Raw genomic sequence first — 23,836 nt, 5'->3', positions numbered from 1 at the left:
ATTATATGTGTTACTTGATTTTGTCTTTTTATCATTAGAAAACTTTGCGATCATCTTTATGTATATGAGTAGGTCTTTTGTGAGACGATCTCATGAATATTTATCTGTGACAAATGTTAATTTTACCGATATTCACAATAAAAAGTAATATTCTTATCAAAAAGTAATATTTTTTCATATATAACTCAAATAAAATATCCGTATCATAAAATACGACTCGAAAAATTGTCTCATACAAGTTTTTGCTAAGGTTATATATTAAAATAGATTTAGACGATTTATTGTTGTAGAATTTTAAAATGTTATGTATAAAACTCTCTATTATTATTTTTATATTTTTTAAATGATACTGTTTGTTTCGTCCACAAATTTACAAGCCACAAAACTCAATCAACTCTATCATAAGCCACGTGGCATTCCATAGTGAATTGCTTATCTTATAGCATCCCTCATCGCTCCATTCAATTGTCCATGCACGGGTTTCCGTCAAGTTCATTCCCATCTTCCTCTACCAGCACCAGCCCTCATCTTTTTTGCACGAATTAGAAAAAAAAAAAAAAAAAAAGAGTCCACATTCTTGAAACAATCAAACATGGAGACTAGTATTACAAGCTGTGCTCACAGAACACTCCTCCCCGGTATCTCGTCGCAGCAATATTCCCCTTCTCCGCGTTCTGTTTCACAGTCATTTAGTTCCAAGGTGTGTTTTCATCGCTCTTCTTTTTATGTATTGAAGTTATTTTTGAGTTGTTCTATTATAGGTCCGATATATTCAAGATTTGTGTTGGCATTGTGCTTCAGAGCTTAAAACCAAGCTCATTGTTTGGAGAGTCTTTGCGTTTTGCGCCAAAGTCATCGATCAAGCTTTCAAAGGCCAAGATTTCTTCTCTTGTGACCAAGTGTGAGATTGGCGATAGTCTGGTGAGTTGATTACTGTAGTGAACAGATGTTGCTTGGGAAAATTTTCATTATTAAGAAAAGTTTGATGGCTGTTCCTCCTAGCCTACGACTGGTCTGTATTTGATTATGTGGTTGTTTATATTGGTGATTGCAGGAAGAATTTCTCACGAAGGCGACACCGGATAAGGGACTGATTAGGCTGATGATGTGCATGGGAGAAGCGCTTCGTACGATCGCCTTCAAAGTGAGAACAGCTTCTTGTGGAGGAACTGCTTGTGTCAACTCATTTGGAGATGAGCAACTTGCAGTTGATATGCTCGCTAACAAACTTCTTTTTGAGGTCAGAATTAAAAAAGAAAGACAAGGCATTTTATGGTGTTCTTTCTATCTATCTGAGAAAAATTGTGCCAATTTTTAGTTATGTGCGCATAATTTCTTCATAATTTGAAACCTGAAATTCTTTGAAAGTCACAATTTTATTAATTTATCGTTGTTGTTGATTGTTAATGCTTATAGGCCTTGCAATACTCCCACTTCTGCAAATACGCTTGCTCTGAGGAGGTGCCCGAGCTCCAAGACATGGGAGGACCAGTGGAAGGTCTTTTATCTTTTCCTATCATTTTGCATTAACTATCACTCACACAGCTTCAAGATCATCACAATCATATACACCCTTTTTTTTTTTTTTGTAAAATTTCACAAACAGGAGGATTCAGCGTTGCATTTGATCCACTCGATGGCTCTAGCATTGTCGACACAAATTTCACAGTTGGTACCATCTTCGGAGTATGGCCAGGAGACAAGCTTACTGGAGTAACCGGGGCTGATCAAGTTGCTGCTGCAATGGGGATTTTCGGGCCCCGGACCACTTATGTTCTTGCTCTCAAAGACTGTCCTGGAACACATGAATTCCTTCTACTTGATGAAGGTTGATGCATTGTTTAAGTTTTCAGTGGAACAACTTTTGTCATTCGACCATTTGAAGGATTAAATCATATAGCTGATTGAGTATAGACTGAATATAACACTACTTCTATGTAGCTTAATGGACCCCTTATCACCCATCAAAATTGGCTCATTAGGCTCGAAATCGATATCTATTTTGTTTTTCACGCGCTTATGTTTTCTCTTTCGATTGCAGGGAAATGGCAACATGTAAAAGATACAACATCAATTGGAGAAGGGAAAATGTTTTCCCCTGGAAATTTAAGGGCTACTACAGACAACCCTGATTATGCCAAGGTGTGCCTTGTAGGAAATTTAAATTTCGATATGGATATATAATTATGAACTTATTTACTAAAGGTAGGGTGTTGTTGCTTGCTCACATTCAGCTGATCGATTACTATGTTCGGGAGAAATACACTTTGCGATACACCGGAGGAATGGTGCCTGATGTCAATCAGGTATTTTCGACATTTTTTCTGTAACCACAAAAAGTTTAAAAAATACGTAGAAAACTCAACTGAATGAAACTTGGCATCATAATTTTTTTTTAAGGGGTTCATTAAATTTGTAGATCATTGTGAAAGAGAAGGGGATCTTCACAAATGTGTTATCCCCGACTGCGAAGGCCAAGCTAAGGTTGCTGTTCGAAGTGGCACCTTTGGGATTCTTGATCGAAAAGGCTGGTGGATACAGCAGCGACGGAAAGCAATCCGTGTTAGACAAGGTGATCGGTAATCTAGATGAGAGGACCCAAGTAGCCTACGGATCCAAAAACGAAATCATCAGATTCGAAGAAACCTTGTATGGATCTTCAAGACTCAAGGCCGCTGCTCAACCGGTTGGGGCCGTGTCTTGATCTTCACTCTTGCTGCTGATCACGCCTTCTAATTTTTCACATCTTCTTTTTAATTTTTTAGTTTCACGCATTTTTAATTGTACACAATTTATAAAATGAATTTTACAGATGAATGTTGACAAATCATGACAATATAAGGTGGTTAATGTTATTATTGATTGATCTTCATGGCGATTGAAAAGAAACATGAACAATCAAGAAACCAAACAATAATAATCAATATAATAAATTCATCATCATTTATGTTTTTCACAGTTAGCAGAGAAATCTAACAACAAAAAATACGAGTACTTGGCACGATATATTCTTATCAAAAAAACAATGTACCTCTGTCCTATCGCGTCGAATCAAAATCAAAACTTCACACAAAATTTCATGTTTGAACCAAATCTCAGTTTGTTTCAAGGCAAACATGAAATGTTTCGTGCATGTACTCTACTCAAACTCAACTTCAAATAGATGTACCCCACCACCGTGTTTCCAAATCCTGTCTCTTTCACAAGCTCTGTCCTTCTCGTCTCCACCGAGCCGAAATCCTCTGGCAACCGTATCCGCGCGCGGCCCACCACCACACGGTCTTGCGATGTTCTGGCGTCTTCGCCATGTTTTTCATCGATAACTTCCAAATTTAAAAACCCTGAAACCATATATTCATCCAGCAACATTCTGAAGCCTTGGTTCCAAACGGGCTCCAAATCTCCGACAGTAATCCTAGTTTTACACTCACATCCACTGGGATTACTCGAGATCACGCTGTACAACCTTCTCATGTTCCTCTTCGTCGGCAAGAAGGCGCCACTCAATTCGTCGATGTTAGTGGCTTTCAAGACGAGAAGTTCAAGGACGTAGACAAACTGGTACGCAATATTTTCCTTGCCTTCCTTCTCTTTTCCATAGCAAATTCTGCGGAGATTCAAATTTGTTCGATATGTGAGTGGCTTCTCGGAACAATCATCTTCCACACAGTGATCTCCAATGCAGATTCTTGACATTGCTAGGGAAGTGTTTGTGCGATTGAAACTGTATTTCTCTTGAATTAATTTGAGAGACGGGTTATATATATAACAGTGGTTTGACTCTTTTTTTATAAGTGTGAACACAATCTTTTACCTCATAAAATTGTAATTTTCTTTTTCTTTTTCTAAAACATTTTTTATTATTTTATTTCATTTCAGAAACCAAATAGGAGACCAAGTTTGGATTCGCATGGCTTATCTTAAATTTTTTTTTTTTTTTTTCCCAAAAAACTGCTATAAGATTCTTTCATAATTATTTTTATAATACAAATCTTTTATTCATAAAAAAATATTATCTTTATGACAATAACATTATGAATCGAGTAAACCGTCTCATAAATCTATTAGGCCGTAAGATAAACGATGAGAAATTGCGATTTTTTTTTAAAATAATTTATCCATGTTATTATTTAAACAATCTGTTGTCATCAAATTTTATCGAAAATTCCTATGATTTTTCTTCTTTTATGGGGGAAAATTGCACATAAAATCAGAAAGTTCAATACTCCCTAAATCCCAATTTTAATGTGTGATTGCTACAGTCAATCGGTCATTTCATTTCAGGCAAAAAAAACTTATGTGAGACGGTCTTACGGATATTATTTGTAAGACGGATCTCTTATTTGGGTCACCCATAAAAAATTATTAGTTTTTATGTTAAAAGTATTACTTTTTATTGTGAATATGGGTATTGTTGATCCGTCACGTCTCACATGAGACTCACTCTTCATTCCAAGGTAGTCAAGAATTTAAAATCTTGTACTATTTTCAATATCATAAAACATTAAATTAATTTTCAAAAAAGTGTAGATAATTTTTATATATCTATCTATCTATTTATTTTGAAGTTACGTTTTGAAAGATACAATTATGAAATGATTAAGAGATAAATGATAAAAAAAATGATTGAATTAAAAATATAATATATAATAATAAAATAATATTATGTTTGGTATGATGGTTAAGAATGAGATAATTAAGAATCTTTTGATGAATTGACAAAATTATCCATCCACTTCGACGACGGCCGTTGTTGGCCGATAGTCGGCGGCGGATGTGATCGGTCGGTGACGGCAGCGATGATCGGATAAGGAGTGATTATTTTATCTTAGCATAACAAATAATCTAAATAAGGCAACAACAACCATAAAAGAACACATAAAATGACTATACATTAAATATTGTTTGACGTCAAGTTTATATATTTAACCATTGATCAGCCAACGATATATAATTTAATGAAAATAATCAAGAATGAAGCAGAATTTAAAAAAGATACTTAAAATAGTTTTTTATTCAAAACGTATCTTGTACAGATATGGTTAAAATCGTTATATTTACAACAAACTTAAAATTAATATAATGATAATCTCATGAATTATAAATTTTTATTGTTATCTAATATATTACGTGAAAACTCAATTAAATCTCATTCTACAAAATATTCTTGGCAATAACTTGTGTGAGACGGTCTCACGGGTCGTATTTGTGAGACAGATATCTTATTTGAGTCACCCATGAAAATATTATTTTATTGTGAATATGAGTAGGATTGACCCATCTCACAGATTATTATCCGTGAGACGGTCTTACATGAGACCCACTCAATATTCTTTGGTTCGTAGACCTGTGCCTAAGACGATAGACACACTCGACTCTCGAAAATTAAGAGACAGATTAACAGAAACAGAAGCCTTAATTTAATTAATTACATGCGGAGAGTTTTGAACAAATGGACAATTTTTAATAATTGAAAATCTAATTATATTTTGGGACTTTGAATTTTTGAATCCGTGTTTGAATTGGGAAATCCGAAAATACGTTTGAAAGTATTCGCTTTAATTTTGGAAACATTCAAATTGCGAATTTCAAATGTTTAAAGTTTTCACTTTATTTATTTATCTCAAAAAAAAAAAGTATCGATATTCAAAATGGTGGATTACAAAAAGAAATTTTTTTAATATGGTGATTATTATGAATTTATTTTAAGATTCTAAAAAGTAAGTATGTGTCGAGATGAGACAACTGATTCAAGATAATTTTTATTCTAATTAAATATATAAAATCAAATCATTTTAAATTTAAAATCAAGTTCAACTGAAACTTCAAATTCTAACCTTATTTTCATACTAACAAGGCTGATTTATATTTCAATTACACTATAAATCAGTCTATCCAAACAGTCGCTAGTATGAAGATAATGTTAGACTTTGGAATTTCAGTCGAGCTTGAATTTAAATTTAAAATTAAAATGAATTTATTTTATATATTTAATGAGAATATAAATTATCTTGAATCTGTTGTTTTATCTCGATACATATTTGCTTTTTAAAATTTATAAATAAATTCATAATAATCACCATATCCTCTTCAGTTTTTATTTTATACTACTATTAATATACACCTTGAGTTTTTCTGATTTGACATAATCTCTAAGACTAAAATATTTGATTACGAGGGAAAAAATAATATCATATAAGCTTCCATCATCAAATATGGAATTAACTAATATCTTCAAGATAACAACTCAATTTAAGAAATACTAATAAAAAATAAAAACCGATTACTTTATGAACCTCCCAATTGACATAAAATTATTTTAATAGGGTTTTTGTGAGACAATTTCACAAATTTTTATCCATGAGATTTTTTGACTCGTTCATAACTAACATAAAAAATAGAAAAGACAGTCTTACGAATATTTGTCTGTGAGACGAGTCAACACTACCGATATTCACAATAAAAAGTGATACTCTTTGCATAAAAAGTTATACTTTTTCATAGATGACCCAAATAAAAGATCAATCTCACAAAATACGACCCGTGAGATCGTTTCACACAAGTTTTTGCTTAAAAAATAATGTAGGTCTCTTATGAGACAGTCTCGTGAATTTGTTTTACCAAATAGATTTGAAATATGATATCACGACAATTTTTATGCAACCTGACGTAAACTAAACCAGAAAAAAAAAAACCCATCAAAATGAAAAATCGAGTACTTTAAGAAGTTATGTGATGACGTAAAATTCTACAAAAATGGTGACAATTCACGCTCATTATACGTGGCTGCATCAATTATATATGTTAAAGTATTCAATTGACAACGTACTACAAAATTTATATATTATTATATAGCATGGGTTTGTCCACTAATTGGAAAAAAAGGTATGAAATCAACACAAAATAATTATTAAAAAAAACATTTGGTGAAGGGTTTTGTAAAAAACTATCGAATAAAATAATTAAATAGTACAAAACATTTGGTGAAGGGTTTTGTAAAAAACTATCGAATAAAATAATTAAATAGTACATAACATGTCACGGTTTCATTTTCCAACATTAATTTATTACCATAAATTGACTTCACTCGTCCCTTCTTCCCCTACAGTGTGAGTGGGTCTCATGTGACACCCACTCACGGATTAAAATCTGTGAGACGAGTCAACTCTATCCATATTCTCAATAAAAAACAATACTCTTAGCATTAAAAATAATATTTTTTCATGGATAACCCAAATAAGATATCCGTCTCACAAATACAACTCATGAGATCGTCTCACACAAATTTTTGTCCTTCCCCTAATATTATAATGACAATAAGGTTTATTGTGTCTCTCTATATTTGAAGATCATCAAAGATTAACCATGATTCATGTTAAATCAATGGGATAGGGATAAATACTTATATTCAAATTCAAATCCTAAATTTGAATATTGGACTCGATGTTAAGTTTAATTTGTTTATTTCGAACTTGAGGATTGAACTACTCGAGTACATGATATTAATTGATTTGAAATATATCGTGAAGGTGTGGGTCTTATGTGAGACCGTCTCACGGATCCTAATCTGTGAGCCGCATCAACTCTATCCATATTTACAATAAAAAATAATACTCTTAGCATAAAAAGTAATACTTTTTCATTGATAATCCAAATAAGAGATCCGTCTCACAATAAAACTCGTGAGATTGTCTCACATAACTTTTTGCCTAAAAATAAAGTCACAATCTTTAGGAGGTGTATTAATCTAATATTTATTATTTTTTAAAAAAAGGGTAATTCCATGGAAAAGGTTAGAAAGGAAGGGAAGAGCCACACCTGTCCTGTCGTGAAGAGCTCATTTCGATTACCTCGAACACACTGGAATATATGTCTTCCGTCTTCTAAATATGAAAATCCAGATATGACGTCATCACCGGCCCCTACCAATCATCGACACTGGAATCCTCCCGTCCTGAGAGCCGCATTGAGCCGGGCTCCGATCCGTAGTGATTTCATTGGCATCGTTTCTCACTGCGTACCGTCGTAATTCCTATAACTATCATGAGGTCCAGCCTTTTCAGCCGTCGGACTATGAGGCAGGGAGCGGTTTTAGCAGTTGGATCGTTGAAGATAAAGTTACTGCTAGCATGTTGTGTTATTCTCTCGTTTATCGCGTTTTCAGGGCGTACGACGTCATTTATGGGATGGGAGCACAACGATGCCGCTCTGTACCATTCCTCCTTAACCCAGTCAGTTTTCTCAGAGTCCTGTGATTATTATATTGGAGCGTGCAGATTTGTGTGATTTTCCTTTAAGTTTTTCGTTAATTTGGTTGAGATGAAGCTGCTATGATGTGTGTTCAGTCGTTGGATTGGGGTAGTAAATGTTGTGAGATCTCATTATTATACTTTAAGTTATTGACAATATACATTCTGCGTTTGCAAGAACAAAGGGAGTGGCAAGAAATTGTCCAAAAAACAACCCAATTTGATGTCAGGGTATTCTCTCTATATTTTTTGTTGCACAAAGCATTTGCTTTCATGTCGTCTGCTACATGCAAATTGCAAATCTCTCATATACGCGACTACCTGAGACACTTCACTTATTTGCTGGTAGTCTTACCAAGGAAGAGTTAGTTAGGAATGGTCTTTTAATGAATGAAGCGAGATTATTCTTTTTAGAATGAGGAAGAGCTGGTCAAAAGAGTATTTCTTTGTTTGTTGTAAATGCTTGGTGACTAGAGTTATGCAACCAATAAAATCATTATATTTCCATGTCATTGTTTTAGGAGCATATTATCATCTGTTGCTATTAAATGTCCGTGTTATTCTTTTTCAACGAATTTTAATAATCATTCAACTCAGTCGACACGATTTTATTTACATTGACTCAGAAGCATAGGGGTTAAGCATTTTTTTCTTGGATTTTTTAGTGGTTTATTCAGGAATTTCAGATGACTGTATATACGATATCAAATTCAACTGTTGTAATTGGCCACTTCATGCTAATTCGGGTGTAATCCGTTGTATAGGAAAGGATATACCATATTGATGAACACATGGAAAAGAAATGATCTTCTGAAGCAGTCCATATCTCATTATGCATCATGTCCTGGGCTTGATTCCGTCCATATAGTGTGGAGTGAGCCTGACCCTCCTTCAGATTCTCTTGTCAATTTTCTTACACATGTGGTCAAGCAGAATTCAAAAGGTGATCGAGAAATTGAGTTGAAGTTTGATATAAATGTAGAAGACAGTTTGAACAACAGATTTAAAGAAATCAAGGATTTGAAGTCAGATGTGGTTTTTTCCATTGATGATGATATTATATTCCCTTGCACAACAGTAGAATTTGCATTCAGGACCTGGCAAAGTGCACCAGACACAATGGTGGGATTTGTGCCTCGCATTCATTGGATCGATAAATCGGTTCGTGCTTTTACTATGTGCTTCATTTGTTAATGCAACAACGTAAGGTTAGGTAAAATAAACCAACAAAATATGCCACTTTGAAGCTTATACTTTTTCCGCAAGGGGTTATATTTTTAAGCCTTAGCACTGCTAACTTCATTTCCTTTATTTTAATTCTCCATATTTTATCCGCTTGTTGTAAGTTGGAAAATCGTTTAGTGGCGTTCCAATGATCAAGTCTGCATGTTCGTTCGGTTTTCTGATACATTTCCAGTTTACAATGATGTAAAGATTGAGCTGTATACCCATGTAATCACATTGTCCATATGACTAACAGGTTTTTAATATCATATAAGAGTATTTTTTTTTCTTTTCTGCACGGTAACAAGTCTTGATCAGTGCATCTGTGTAAACCCACTTCACCAGAGTTCAACTGATATGTAAATTTCTCTGCTGCATGGAATCACCCCCTATCATTTGGTTGTAGAAAATGTTACTAAAAATGTCTGAAGAGTTGCTTTAGATCATGTTTTGAGCAGCAGTTTCAACTGATCTTTTTCTTTGTCACAGAAAGGTGATCAGGACACTTATATTTACAGTGGATGGTGGTCTGTTTGGTGGACTGGGACATACAGTATGATTCTCTCAAAGGCCGCCTTCTTGCATAAGAAATATCTAAACATGTATACTTATGAGATGCCTTCTTCCATTCGAGAATTTGTTACCAAGAACAGGTTCTTATCAAATTAAAATTATTTTCAACTTTCTTCAGGTTGTGTACGGGGAGGAGGGTTTGAAATCAATGAATTTCGATTATAGTTTTATTATTTACGATGAAATAATTGATCAAATCTTAAATTTATATCTTCTTTCTTTACATATTATTAGTACAAAGTATGATGTATTTCAAATGACATCATAATTGGGTGACTTGAAATCTATCGTAATTAACATGAAATACTATATAAATATGTTATGATGAATTTAAAGTTTTTGTTCTTACTTACTAAAAATAAAAATACATTTGAAATCCATAAATTTGAATTCATCTATCCAAACGCAACCTCAGTTTCCCTTTTGCAAATCTGAAAGCTTCTAATCAATGTGTATGGATGGATCTATTAGAAATTGTGAAGATATTGCAATGTCTTTCCTCATTGCAAATGCTACTCGTGCTCCGCCTATTTGGGCGACAGGTAATTTTTATTTATTTTTGCTCAGTCTTCTTTCTGCCTGAAAGCGTTAGTTCATTTCTTTTTAAAATGGTGTGCTTAAGGTTAGATTTGTTATTTGGCCTTTTACTGTTATAGTTTTGGATTGAAACACTTCGTCGGCTTGTTTATATTCCACTTTTTTTATTCAGTTATTAACCAGCCTGTTCATTTTGTGGTTATGGTCTTATGGAGTTTTAAGTGTTATATAAGATGATCCTCCTTTGTGTGGTCAGTATACAACCACATATTCGGGAAGGAGTATGATTTCCCATGATGTTTTTCTAGCATGAAATCCTACTTAAAGTTACGATTCCAAGAATAACAATTACTCCAAGTGCTTAACCTCATGTCTAAAAACAACCAATGCAACTTTCATTTCTTGGGTTTCCCCCACATCTTGGTGATTGGGAAACAAAATCTCATGAAGTTTCACGTCACTTAGAACAGTGTAATGAACCTGGGAAAATCGCAAATTAATCTTCCCCACCTCATGCTATAATTTAGGTAAAATGCATGAGATTGGCTCCACTGGGATTAGTAGCTTGGGAGGCCATAGTTCAAGAAGATCACATTGCGTCAATCGTTTCTCGGTTGAGTATGGAGGAATGCCTTTGGTATCCACTTCAGTCAAGGCCATCGATAGCCGTGTTAGCTGGTTTTGGTGACGATGATGTCGATAACCTCACCATTTTCCACATAGGACAGTCTTATTCCACGTCTTATTAGTTATTCATTTAGTGGTATGAACAGAATGTACCACATTTACTTAGTGTAATAATTAGTGCAGTTTTTGTAGATTTTTACTTTGAAAGAGATTACGAATATCGGTTCCCTTATATGATGTAATATATTCCCTCCCCGTGCCATGGAAACCGGACTCGATTATGTCTTCGATTTCGCGCGTAGAAATGAAAACAGTAGTAAGTTTACTAAATATAAAACGGGTGATTTAAATTCCAACTATACAACACTTTGCTCACAAGAAATTGAAAACAATGTTTCTTTTATCATGAACTCGGAACGATGGGCTGTTGAATTAAGATGATATACGATAATATTTGTCTAAAGGAGTAGAACTGTATTTAGCCTGCTCGCCCAAATCCAAGAAGTGGATGTGGATGAAAGTTATTACATGTTTCTTGGCGCATATGCGAAACTGATTCACTTGCCAAATGCTATATTTGAGAACCCAAGTCGTGTGAAACGAACCACTACTTGGATGTCGGCCATTTGCTACTTTATTTAAATTTTTAGTTTCTTTTACAAGAGTATTACATTAGTCTCTACAAGATTGGGTCAGGTAAATCGCTAACAGGATAACAGGTTTCTTCACCACCAGTACTCCACAAGAAATTAGCATACCTCGAAGCGTAATAAGAGTTATCAGGCTCAACAGCCAAAGCTTGTAAAAACCTTTCTTCCGCTCCCCACAAATCCCTTCGCACCATCCACAAGAAGTTCGCATACAGGCTCAGGGCCTCTGCGTCCGGTGGCATTACTTGTATTGCCCGCTTGTAACATTCCTCCGCCCTATGTAGCACAATGATGGGAAATCAGTTTGAAATATTAAGTCGACAAATACATGTAATATGCATTTGAGACACATGCAAGTTCAGAGACAAGTTTCAATACAAGATATCATATTTTTTGTCAAAAACGACCAAGGGATTTTCAAGATTACCTGTCATAATCATGAGCAACGAGCTGCAAGAACTGCCCATAATTGCAGAGCAAAAGATGGTTGTTAGGTTCACGAGACAAGTTCATCTGGTATAGAAGATCAGTCCTATGATATACTTCATTGCCATCCGACTCCACGTTCAGTGACACTGGCGAGATGAAGCTTTGGATATTTTCGTGATCGATAACCTCTCCCTCAAATTCTTGCATTTGTGTTGCTTCATTTCCATTGACAGTTCCTCCACCAAGTTGAGAGATTGAAATTGATGGTACTGATAAGTCAATCTCTTCATCACACTTCAATGCTCCAGATGGCAAAATCCCTGTTCTAGAAGCAGAAAAGGTTCCAAAATTCGCTACAAGGATCATAATATGAATCATCAAAGACGGTGTGTTTGAAAAAACTTGTTGAAACAGCCATGCAAATGATGAATGCATTTCTTTCTGAACTTTAGCGATATCAATTTCTAGATCTTCATGGCACAGAGATCCTCTCATATGCAAGGCATATCTCTGAAGTTCGCCTATGATGAAAACCATAGAAGAAAAAGCTGCCTTCACCGAGCAATAATCAGAACCTTTACATTCAGTAAAATCTATAAAACCCCCTTCACATTGTATCTTCTTCTTTATCATCCTCAAAGACAACGGGATATCAAAACACTTGGCTTTTTGTTCAATAGTTGCTCGAATAACAGTCTGGCGCTCTGGCCAATCTGGGACTTCTGGCTTGATCCCAAGCATCATGGGTTCCAAGAAATCAAATTGCGAATTCAAGAATGAATCTTGATCACCTTTTGTCTTGGGTATGGCGCGAGGAAATCTGTCCACATGCCCTTCACTCTCTGATAAGCCGAAACTTTTAGTTAATCCTTGGACATGATGGGATGATTCCTCATCATACATTTTGTCAAAACCCGAAAAAGAACATTGAACGGTGCTATCTCTGCAAGCTTTCTTGTTCGAAGCTTGAGACTTCAGGGGGTTTCTAAACACAAATGGATGGGTAAGAGCAATGGTGGGGACTGTACGATCCTTTCCATCCTTTTTCGAGTTTGTAGAGGAAAAACGAGGAATTGGGACAAAAGAAGCACACGCTTGAAGTGTATGAAATGAAAACTCTACGCTAGCAGGCACAACTTTTAGCCTCATTAATGGCTAATCAAGAAAAGGTGACACTAAAGTGCAAGTGAAGTGGCAGAACAGAAAGAACTAATACTTAAAATAAGATGTAAAAACGCTTTCGTACTAGCGGAAAACAAGAGATAGCAGATAAATCTTGTGAGTTCAGGAATCCGAACTCGATCTTGCAAAAGAAGAGTAGTTCAGAATTTGGTTTGGATGCCTTAAATGCAATCAAAACCTGCGACATAAAAATGTACACAACACAGTGAATTACACAGATAAAAGTCTCTTCACCCCACACCACAGATTTGCTTACATATATATCAAAAGCTTCAAACTTTATCTTGCTTATGCAAATATCGAAACCACAATTAATATTAAAAGAAAAAATAACATAAGTTCTATCACTATAACATATTAAAGTTTGCAATTGTTGCTGATACAAGTAATCGTATGCAGATTTGATAACCAAAGGATAAAAGATAAAGATGGTGGGTGGTAAACCAGCTAATCAAGAGGCCAAACCAGGAAAAAAAAAAGAACTTCAGGAATTCAGTCAAACAATTAATGCTTCTGCTAAAAGGGTTCCATAAACTCACCATGGTCTGTTTGATTTCATTGGGAAAAAATTCAGAAACTGTAGATTTTGCTGTAATTTCTTGATTCAGTCAAGAGATTAGATGAGAAATCGAGGAAAAGAATGGATAGATCACAAAAGATAATATTTCGTAAGAGCAAAAGCACACTTTTAGGAACAGTGGGAGATGACAGATTATGGGAACCAATCTACTGGTTGGAGAGAGAGAACCGAAAACGTTACGATCACGTGTGGGGCTGCTGCCACTGCCATTGCCTTGAACAGCGACAAAAACGAATAAATGAATGCAGCTCAAACTTCAATGGACCATCGACTACGGACTGGTACAACCTGGCAGTCTTCGTGAATGATCCCGAATGTGCGAGATTTGATCTGGTGCATGGTCCCATTCCTTGATTCCCGATCTATTCTCTGACTTGTCACAAAATGCAGACTTATATTAAAATATAAAAGTATTTATAAACTTGAATTTTGAAATTTAGATAAAAATGAAGTCTTACTTACCATCGATATGCAAAAAAAAAAACAAAAATTAATATTGAAAATAAACTTTAAAAAAATATGTATAAATTGATATCCTTTCTCCGTGAAATTCTTAAATGGTCCTTTCGTCACTTCCAGTAATTGGAAACTCGCAGGAGTTTCCATGAAAAATTACTAATAAAAAAAATCTTATAAAAAAAATCACGTGACATTCTGACATAAATTGGAAGCAAAAGTTTGTCTAGATATGTTATTATTATTTTGTTATTTGTGGGAAAGGGCGGTCCAATTGGTCTGATAACGTGTCCCGAACCTATGGTTTGATGGATTTAAGACATGTGTAGTTTTATCTAATAATAACATGTGGCTTTTGTCTTTTCCTCTTGCTACGTATAATCCATACCTCCACAAGTCAAATATGTCGGTATATTTTAATTTATTGAACTGTCAAATATCAGTAAAATATATATTTTTAATTTCAATTTTTTATGAATTATTTATTTTTTTTGTTTGATGGATTTTATATATTTAAACATGAAATTTACCTACACTATTTTAGTAAATAAAAATAAAAAATGTGCTTGCATTATATAAAATTTGGGAGAGTACCTTAAAAAAGTACAAATAAATAAATAAATGGTGAGAAAAATGTATTTCTTATCAAAGGTATTTTGTTATTTTATTACAAAATAGTATAAAAATTACTTATTTATCGAAGTTTTTCACTTTTATTTTCAAATACTTGTTTCTTAATTTTTCCACGTTTTAACTTAATAACTACTACAAAAGTATAATATTTTACAAATACTCCCTAAATTAATTATAATTGTTTTCAATCAAAGCTTGCAGATTTTAATAACTAGAATTCCAGAAAATGAAGCAGGGATTCACATCCTGCTATTGGTAAACATGACCAAGTGAACTGAATATCTTGAACAAGTCTCCCCGAAAATTAAGCTGTCCAACTACTGATCTGTGCGGCTTGAAACTCTCTCAAAAGTTGCATAGACTGAAGGTAGAGGTTCAGGTCCAATCCATCCACATTTCTGCCAACTCGAGCTTTCAGAATTGCCTGGAAAAAAATACTAATCCTGTAAGACAATTTGTTAAGATGTGAAGCATGATGGCTACAGGCGAAGTGCACCAATGGAGGAAGAAATCAATATACAGGGAGGTGATATAAAATGTTAAAGATTTCTAAGAACCTTGGGAGGGGGAGCAGGAAAAAATTTAAGCTATATGTTACAAGACAAGTATAAATATATAAAGAAAAATGTAATATGGATGGCATGAGTGACGGCTGATCTTGCTAGACCCTCTCGCTCTGCCGCTGCCAAGATGCAAGTTATCCTTGCTTAAACTTCATTAAAATCTAAATTAATTACCTCATTACTGGGTTCAATATGAAGTTCTCCAATAAATTGATAGAGAGAACCAGGTCGAAGATTGAGGTTCAAGTGCTGAGTATCAACTTTTAAGCTAGCATTTCCATCAGTTATTACAGCCACTGCGGTTTCCAAAGTATATTCTTGCAACCTAGGAGGGGAAAATACACTCGATATTCTTAATGATGATGAAAAGTAGGCTACAGCAACATAACTGAGTTTCAAAATAAGTAAGAATCAAGAGCTTGCTGGTTTGCAAAATATATTGTAGCTCAAATATTTTAGTCCGTATATCAATCCAGACACCACATTTGGATTGCTACTCTAGTAGTGATGGTTTCTCACCCTTGACATTACTGTCACACGAATTAACCTACAACTCATGAAAATCGAACACTAGTCCATCGCCCTGATACAAATCGTAATGGCAAGCACTTATAATTAATGATAATGATGCATCTCAAGTCTTCTAAATCGTACATCAATCAGCATAAATTTTTCTTGGGAAGAGTCAAAAATTACTTCAGGTGAATGCCACAACAAGGAAAGATAGGCTCATTTCATGTTAACAGCTCGTCCTTTTTCTATTTTGGCCAACCGTAGCAATAGTCCCTTAGACTCGGAAAGTAATAACGAAAATTGCTAACCCAACAGCCATCTTGTACACATCCTTGAGGGTAACATTCATGACAATCATCACTAGTTTATCCTGAGGAGGGTATAGTATGGCTATGTTCTTAATGTTGTTTGAAACATCATGTTTAATAGTTGTCCTAGAAGGATAATAATTGCTGTAGGAAGGCTGACTAGATCAATCATGAAAGATTCATTTGGGAAATCCGTCAACTTTTTCCTAACTTTACAATGAACTGATGAAGGAAAACCAGACTATACAATTGAGAAGATATAAAACTGACGCTAACTAGTAGCTAGAATAGTCTAAAACTGGACCATATGCAATGCATTGTTTGCAAAGTGCGCCTATAATGTTTTCTACCACAAACCACAGAAGCCACCCCATTATTCATATCGCTGGCTTAAATCATGCAACAAGCTATATTTGTAAGCATAGAGCATAAAAACAAAAGGTCAATGAGAAAACTGAATAGACATTCCAAAGCACACTCATAGAGCTTGTTAACCATATAAAACTGTTGACACCCGATGTTCCAGGAGCTCAAAGTTTTCAAGAAAGTCGTAATGAACATGATATCAGAGCCACAAGATTACAAATTCAAAAGTCATGATACATAATTTTCATTGTGTATCATAGCCATGATCGAAATCAAACCATATATGTGGAATCCTCGGATACTTAAAACGAAGGAGGTGAAGGCTATCAGTAAATCCACGATGAGAGGTAGGTACTCCAAGTATTTCACATAAAACGTGCGCTCCCAACGCATTGGAGAGGAGTGGCTCGAGGATGGACGGATGGGATTGAGGAGATGCCCGGACCATGAGAAGAACGATGGTGCTTCGTTTGCAATGAAGATTATTGAAAATTCAACCAAAGTCTCACATTGGAAATAAAGATCATGAGATAAATAAGATGAAATAACATCTTCATTATTATCAGTCTTTTGACGAAAGTCCAAAAGATCATGAGATAATAAGATGAAAAAACATCTTCATTGTCATGGGTTCTTTTGACTAAAGTCCAAAAACCAATCCACAGGAGTTTATGCCCAAAGCCGGCAATACTCTATCATTCTAGAGATGAGTGTATTGTACAACATACATTATTAGGTAACCTTATAGGCTTAATTCTAAAATTTTGTTTCCCAGCACCCAACGAATATATATGAATTCAAGGCTTACTCCTGAGTAGCGAGCAAACTACTGTTGGTGCACCTCCCACTAACTCGAAGTTTTGTTAAAATGTTATACATCTAAGAAAGTTACAAATACCATTCGAGCCTCAAAAGGCGCATAAAGCCAAAACAATACTTCACCGTTTATACATGATAAACATCCGTGAAAGGGGGCTCGAATCGAAGGGACAATTAGCATCCATCTCCTTCCATATTGCCAGAAAGGTTCTATTAAATTCAATTACGCCAATATCATGTCGCCTCGTAACACTTTGTGTGACAGTAAACAAATTTAGCTTGAGATGTATTATAGAAGCACATTAACGGAGAAAAGATATGACATAATACCCACTTTCCAGTAACACGAAAGGCGCCACCTGGCTTGAAGTTTGGCGACGAGGGTTTTAATTCTTGCAAAGTAACCAATGCACCAGAATTTACGGCCGATGCAGACATTTCGACCACTTCAAATACACCGCGAGTTTTTTTACCTGAAAGATTCCCCGCAAATTTGTCACGACTTCACAAAATTACTTAAAAATGAAATAAAAAATCAAAAATCAAAAATCAAAAATCAAAGCTACAATGATACAACCTACCTTTCGGCTTCTTCAAGTTGGAGTCGGTATACTGTTAGTCCCAATTGCAGTTTGGTCAGAACTTCGAAGTTGGCAGATTGAAGAAAAAGCCTAAATATTCAGAGAAAAATATACGGAAATGGGGATAGAAAAGAAAAAAACAATCGGGAGGTGAAGGGCAAATTAGAATTGAGCCTGGCGATGGCGGATTCTTGACCAATTTAACACGCCTAAGACCCAAACACATACCGCTGGACCTTAATTTTGTAGTCCAGAGTGAAGGCCCACTAAGGGGTATTATTTCGGATCTTTCTTCGCAATAATAGTTTTAAGTATATTCCATCATTTATTAATCTCGCACTATTTTTAATTTTTTTCCTATTGAAATTGAATTCAATTTAGTTAATATTTGATTTTTTTTATAAGTTGGGGATATATTTGTTGTACTTGGATCTTAAATTTGATACATCGTCTCAAAATTAAAACTTTAATACAGATGAAATATATATATATAAACCACCGCTACAAACTTTTGAAATGTTACATTTGCTCCGTATTTCTGAGAGTGAGTCTCATGTGAGACCGTCTCACGGGTTATAATCCGTGAGACGGGTCAACCCTACCCATATTCACAATAAAAAGTAATACTCTTAGCATAAAAAGTAATACTTTTTCATGGATGATCCAAATAAATGATCCGTCTCACAAATACGACCCGTGAGACCGTCTCACACAAGTTTTTGCCTATTTCTGATCTATTCCGTAATTTAAAATTTCGGACACTATGATTTGCAATCTAGTCACGAATCTAAATGTCTCCGCCATTCACCTAAATCCTATAACTCTAATGTAAGAAACAATCAAGCATAAACGTGAGATTTTCCGAAAATCATATTAATTATGATTTTTCTTTTTTAATCTTAAAACGATTGGATGGGACGACAAATAAGATTGTATGAATCCAATATATGTATGTATATACTATAATCAAAAGAATTTCATAAAACGAAATGGCAATAACCTGAAATTTTACAAATCACAATTCCTACCCGCTAAAACAAATTTGTATATCCATTGTCAAACGCCGCCAAACAACTCGACTATGTCAACCCACGCAGGATCACGGTGCCGGCCTTCCGTTTCAGTGGCTCCTCCGTCTTTCACCCAAAAATATCTTCGCAGCATCCAAGCTTGGATAATAGGTCGGCTCCAGGAATATTTGACTCAGCGTATCACCAGTCTCCGTGCTACCCTTTGCCTCCAAACTCCCCATTGAGGCCGACAGGAGCTGCTTGTAGCAGAAGTAAAACCTCTTTGTCGCAGCCTCCACCGCCTGCATGGCTTGTAAGAGATGAATCTTTGCCGGCACTTGCTTTTTTCTGTACAGCTCCATGGCGGCGTCTTGAATCCTTGGCCCGCCAGTTGGGTCAACCTCCTCTTCCAGGATCGCCGGGACTTTGTGCTTCAAATCCTTCGAACTCTTGGTGAGCTCCACGAGTTCTCTAGATCTGAAACAGAAGAGATCAGAACCTGAATTCACTTTCATTGAGAAATGATTCTTCAAGTTCAAGAAATCGTCGGGATCTACGAGAAAATGCAAGTCTTCCACTTGATTCAAAACCATCCACACTTTTTCCAGATTCCAACAATATCCAGAGGCTCTTTCGAATCTTTTCGAGGAAATTTCTTCAAAAATTTTCTCCACGAGCTGTCTCGCTACCCGGATCCATGACTCCAGGATCTGATGCGTGGCATACACTGTATAGTTCTCGCGGTTCTTGATTTCATCGTTCGGACTTTTTTTCAGAGCCTGAAGCTCCGACGGCTTGCAGATGCCATCGTAGTCGAGGCTTGGCTTGCCACTTAAGTTCGGCTCGCCCAAGCCGAGGGTGAACGGACAACCCTGCATCTGGCACTCGATCGTGTACTGGATCTTACGCGCAACATCCTCGGACTTGTGCCACGTGGCGAGACGTGGAAGCAAGCCGGCTTCGCTCACCTGGCTAACCACGGTGATATCGTCGGAAAGCTTCCACACCTCAGCCGAGCTGTTTTCCCGCAAAAACATGCCCCCTGATGACGTCAAATCCACTATCGGGATCGTTCCACGTGTCTCCAGGTTCTCCTCCTCTTCTTCGCACAACGTAGCTATAATCTCAATCTCACTCGCCGCCAGAGCTTCCAGTCGTCGCCGCCATTCCCGATGGTTGGCATATGGTCTGTGGTCAGACAAAACAGTCGAGATGAGCCGGAAGGTTATCTCCAGACCGGAGAAAGCCGGTCTAAAAAGCCGTTCACTCTTCCAATTCGGAAAATCATTCAAATCCCATAATTTCTTTAGCTCCGGCAGCCGAACATAGTGATCGTAAGCCGAACAAGCCGATTCAGACGCCGCGGACAGCTCAGAAACACGAGCTTTCGATGGCGGGATCGAAATCTGGAGCTTACTAGAGAGCTTCGGCGATTTATTCGTGATTTCTGAGGAAACCATTTTAGTTGTCCAATCCAAATCCACCATTTTTCACGACAAGAAAGAAGAAATAAAGAATCCCCAGATTTGATTTTTTTCGAATTGAGAACAACGTCGAGAGAATAAAGGTATTTATAGAGGGAAGGGGAGAGGCCGACAAGAACAGGGGAAAGCCGTGTGGAATGAAGAAGGTAGAATTTCCAATGGCGCGGCGGTGAAGATTTGTTATTTTAATAAATTCAAAGGGTCAAACAGAAATATTCAAAATATTTGTAAAACCTTATCCATATACGGATATAGTATGGATTAGGTCCAAAATTTTTAATTCACGAAACTGTCCTTCGCTTAGAATTTAGACCCCGGGGTTCGTATTCCAATTAATTTACATTATTATATAACAATAATTTCATTAAATATTACTACTAAATTAGTCTATGAATAAATTTGAAATATCTAATCTTATAATATAATTAAGGCAGAAGGGTGAGTTTATTGGTAGCCATCTTGAGCAAGTTGCTTGGCTCAATTAAAACAATGAGCATGGTTTCCGGCATAAACAATGATTTCCCCCCATTTAGGCTATTATTATTTTAAGTATAGTCAAAAACGTATGTGAGACGGTCTCACGAGTCGTATTTTGTGAGACAAATCTCTTATTTGGATTATCCATAGAAAAATATTACTTTTCATGCTAAGAATATTAATTTTTATTGTGAATATCGGTAGGATTAACATGTCTCGCAGATAAAGAGTCGTGTGACTGTCTCACAAGAGACCTATTCTTTAAGTATATATGTTCATTTCTTGAATATTTTGCAAGAAAAAAAAAAACAATTATTAAATTTATCAACAAAGATGCAATGTTGGTAGGTTAAGAAAAATGAAGATTATTTGCGGGTTGGAAAAAATAAATATCCAGTGAAGATGGAATTGATTATGGCAAGGATGAAATTTCATTTATTTGGAGTACTCGTTTGGTGCACCAAAAAATAATTGTGGATGGCCTTTTCTCTGGATAAATCGAGACGTGTAAAAATAAATGACCCTTCAAAAAATCATGTGTTTTAAGTAGTTTACATTTTCTAAAAAGTAGTTGAGTCTTCCAAATGTTCCCGTAATTATGGGGAAAAAAAACATATTTATCTTTGAGTTCAAAAGGGTGTGCATTGTAATTTGATAAATTCAATTGTCTTACGAATTATTTTCGTGAGACAGAAACTTCAACTCGACCTGACTCACTATTAAAATGTATTATTTTGTGGATCGAATCGATCAGTCTCACGAAAATATAAGTGATAAGCTATATATCAGTGTCTAATAAATGTTGTAATGATATTATTGTGGTTTTTCGACAACCCAAAAAATTCATCAGTTAGAGTGCATTGACCGAATTCGAACAAAAATAGAGACAACGAGGATTTGAATAAAGGTAATTTGCCATCTTGGATGGTTATTAGAAGGATTTAGAGAATATGCTTTTCAATTGGGAAATGATTTGAAGTTGTTAAATGTAGTGAAAGTTTGTTTTTGCTTAGTGCGTGCGTGGAATATATACAAGGATTATGCTTTTGTGAATTTGAAATTTGTCGTGAGTCGTGTCTGTCCATAGCCTAGTGAGACCAATCACGTTTCATCATTTATTTATGCCATTTTCACTTAGATTTTGTTAAAAAATCGTCAAAATTTTTAGTTACACTAATTTGATTTGTCCATCAAAACAATATTTAAATACATCAATCCAACATAATTTCATTATTTCATGTTTGTTTTAAATATTACTTTTAACAAATCAAGGAAAAATAAACTCCTTCGTTTTTAGGTTTATTATTCGGGTCCCAGTTCGGCAGGCTTATATATCCAATCCAAGGTACAATTAATTCATATTTTTGAAATTCAAAATTTGACATGTAAAACGATATATTATATGATGGTGCATGGGAAATGCATAGTTGCCAGATAATCCATTCTCTGTTTCTGTAGAGTTGGTGTCTTTGAATTTTCAGTTGCCACAAATTAAATAAAATACTACTAGCTCTATCCTGATTCGAAATTTTTAATGGTCGTTGTGACCCAAGCAGCTTTGACAAGTACAAGCAGATCAAAGGATAAAGACCACGAAACTCACAAGAACTAAACTAAAATTTTGTAATAGAGTTAATTTCTCAGTGTATTGGATCTTACTCATCTCGCTTATCAACTATTTCTCCGAGACACGGCCTAATAGATTATTCGATACCACAGATTAAAATCTCTAAATTTCAAATCTTTTATTTCGAATACGAGGAGATACGATGAATTTGTTTTTTCTTTTACTTATTTGGTATATATGTCAGCTTACTCGTATATTAAATATAACTTTTTGTTAATTTTGAGAGGTTGATTTTTCTTGTATGTCTTAAAAGATATGTGCTTTGATTTTTATTTATTGTTGAAAATTGTGTTTTATATATGATTTATATTTGATCGACGACGTTTAAATTCGTTTTAGTTCAAGATACGTGTTGACTACCTGGTCAACGTAAAGATTGTCTAATTTCAACATAGGTGGGCAAAGCTGTTGCCACTGGGACTTCGTCTCCGCCACGTGTCTTTTTAACTGAAGCTGGATCTTACCAGATCAACGGTAGATGAGAGATCCAGCTCACGTGCTCCTGCTACGCCTTGGAATCGCATAATCCAGACTGGAACAAACTAAACCTGATTGATTCTCGATTGTTCGATTGGTTTTGAAATTTTCTTTTTATTTTTTTTTCTGACCAATATATTTTTTGTAATCCTGGTTTTAAAAAAAAATTAAAATAAACATGACTAGTAAAATACGCATATTAGAAAGTGGATAGCAACGAAATTTTAGCCATAATATTAAATAGATAGAAATCGTGCCTTTTTGCGACTGATATCTCGTTTGATAATTCATACTCCAAAATAAAGAAATATTAGTCAAACGCGTGCGGTTAATTATTAATTAATAAAGTGTTTATCAAGTAAATTATCTGAATTTTGAATGTAGAGGAACAATTTCTGTGGTGATGGAAGAATAGTTGGTATTCAATTTAAACATGTAAATGAATATTCAATGCTAGATCATATGCTGATT

The 23,836-nt window shown here is 35.2% G+C and overlaps 5 protein-coding genes across 6 annotated transcripts; 2 read left to right on the top strand and 3 right to left on the bottom strand.

Moving 5' to 3' along the window:
* The first annotated feature begins 459 nt into the window (after positions 1 to 459).
* On the top strand, positions 460 to 2,872 carry LOC140819983 (sedoheptulose-1,7-bisphosphatase, chloroplastic-like). The gene is made up of 8 exons (XM_073180277.1): positions 460 to 700; positions 802 to 921; positions 1,055 to 1,240; positions 1,417 to 1,498; positions 1,607 to 1,828; positions 2,042 to 2,142; positions 2,235 to 2,306; positions 2,420 to 2,872. Exons 1-8 carry the CDS (start codon positions 593 to 595, stop codon positions 2,702 to 2,704), a joined length of 1,176 nt encoding a protein of 391 aa, XP_073036378.1. The 5' UTR covers positions 460 to 592; the 3' UTR covers positions 2,705 to 2,872.
* Positions 2,873 to 7,801: 4,929 nt separating this feature from the next.
* Positions 7,802 to 11,442, top strand: LOC140819977 (glycosylinositol phosphorylceramide mannosyl transferase 1-like). The gene is made up of 5 exons (XM_073180267.1): positions 7,802 to 8,231; positions 9,014 to 9,410; positions 9,963 to 10,126; positions 10,518 to 10,588; positions 11,111 to 11,442. Exons 1-5 carry the CDS (start codon positions 8,044 to 8,046, stop codon positions 11,269 to 11,271), a joined length of 981 nt encoding a protein of 326 aa, XP_073036368.1. The 5' UTR covers positions 7,802 to 8,043; the 3' UTR covers positions 11,272 to 11,442.
* A 363-nt stretch (positions 11,443 to 11,805) lies between these two features.
* On the bottom strand, positions 11,806 to 14,373 carry LOC140819967 (uncharacterized). Its single transcript, XM_073180254.1, has 3 exons — positions 14,011 to 14,373; positions 12,288 to 13,649; positions 11,806 to 12,136 (listed from the first exon to the last, which is right to left on the bottom strand). The coding sequence occupies exons 2-3, from the start codon at positions 13,436 to 13,438 to the stop codon at positions 11,890 to 11,892; spliced, it is 1,398 nt and encodes a 465-aa protein (XP_073036355.1). The 5' UTR covers positions 13,439 to 13,649; positions 14,011 to 14,373; the 3' UTR covers positions 11,806 to 11,889.
* Positions 14,374 to 15,328: 955 nt separating this feature from the next.
* Positions 15,329 to 18,509, bottom strand: LOC140819952 (CST complex subunit TEN1). 2 transcript variants are annotated; one of them, XM_073180243.1, is made up of 4 exons: positions 18,289 to 18,509; positions 18,044 to 18,179; positions 15,878 to 16,028; positions 15,329 to 15,564 (listed from the first exon to the last, which is right to left on the bottom strand). In XM_073180243.1, exons 2-4 carry the CDS (start codon positions 18,145 to 18,147, stop codon positions 15,445 to 15,447), a joined length of 375 nt encoding a protein of 124 aa, XP_073036344.1. In that variant the 5' UTR covers positions 18,148 to 18,179; positions 18,289 to 18,509; the 3' UTR covers positions 15,329 to 15,444. The 2 variants fall into 2 exon arrangements, with proteins under 2 accessions (XP_073036344.1, XP_073036336.1); XM_073180235.1 differs by having other exon boundaries at positions 18,044 to 18,182; positions 18,291 to 18,508.
* Positions 18,510 to 19,205: 696 nt separating this feature from the next.
* On the bottom strand, positions 19,206 to 20,867 carry LOC140819944 (nematode resistance protein-like HSPRO2). The gene has a single exon (XM_073180223.1). The coding sequence runs from the start codon at positions 20,785 to 20,787 to the stop codon at positions 19,411 to 19,413; it is 1,377 nt and encodes a 458-aa protein (XP_073036324.1). The 5' UTR covers positions 20,788 to 20,867; the 3' UTR covers positions 19,206 to 19,410.
* Between the last annotated feature and the right edge of the window lie 2,969 nt (positions 20,868 to 23,836).

The sequence above is a fragment of the Primulina eburnea genome, chromosome 2 (assembly GCF_022965805.1).
Source record: "Primulina eburnea isolate SZY01 chromosome 2, ASM2296580v1, whole genome shotgun sequence".
Taxonomy (NCBI): Eukaryota; Viridiplantae; Streptophyta; class Magnoliopsida; order Lamiales; family Gesneriaceae; genus Primulina; species Primulina eburnea.
This window is presented reverse-complemented; position numbering and strand designations above follow the sequence as displayed.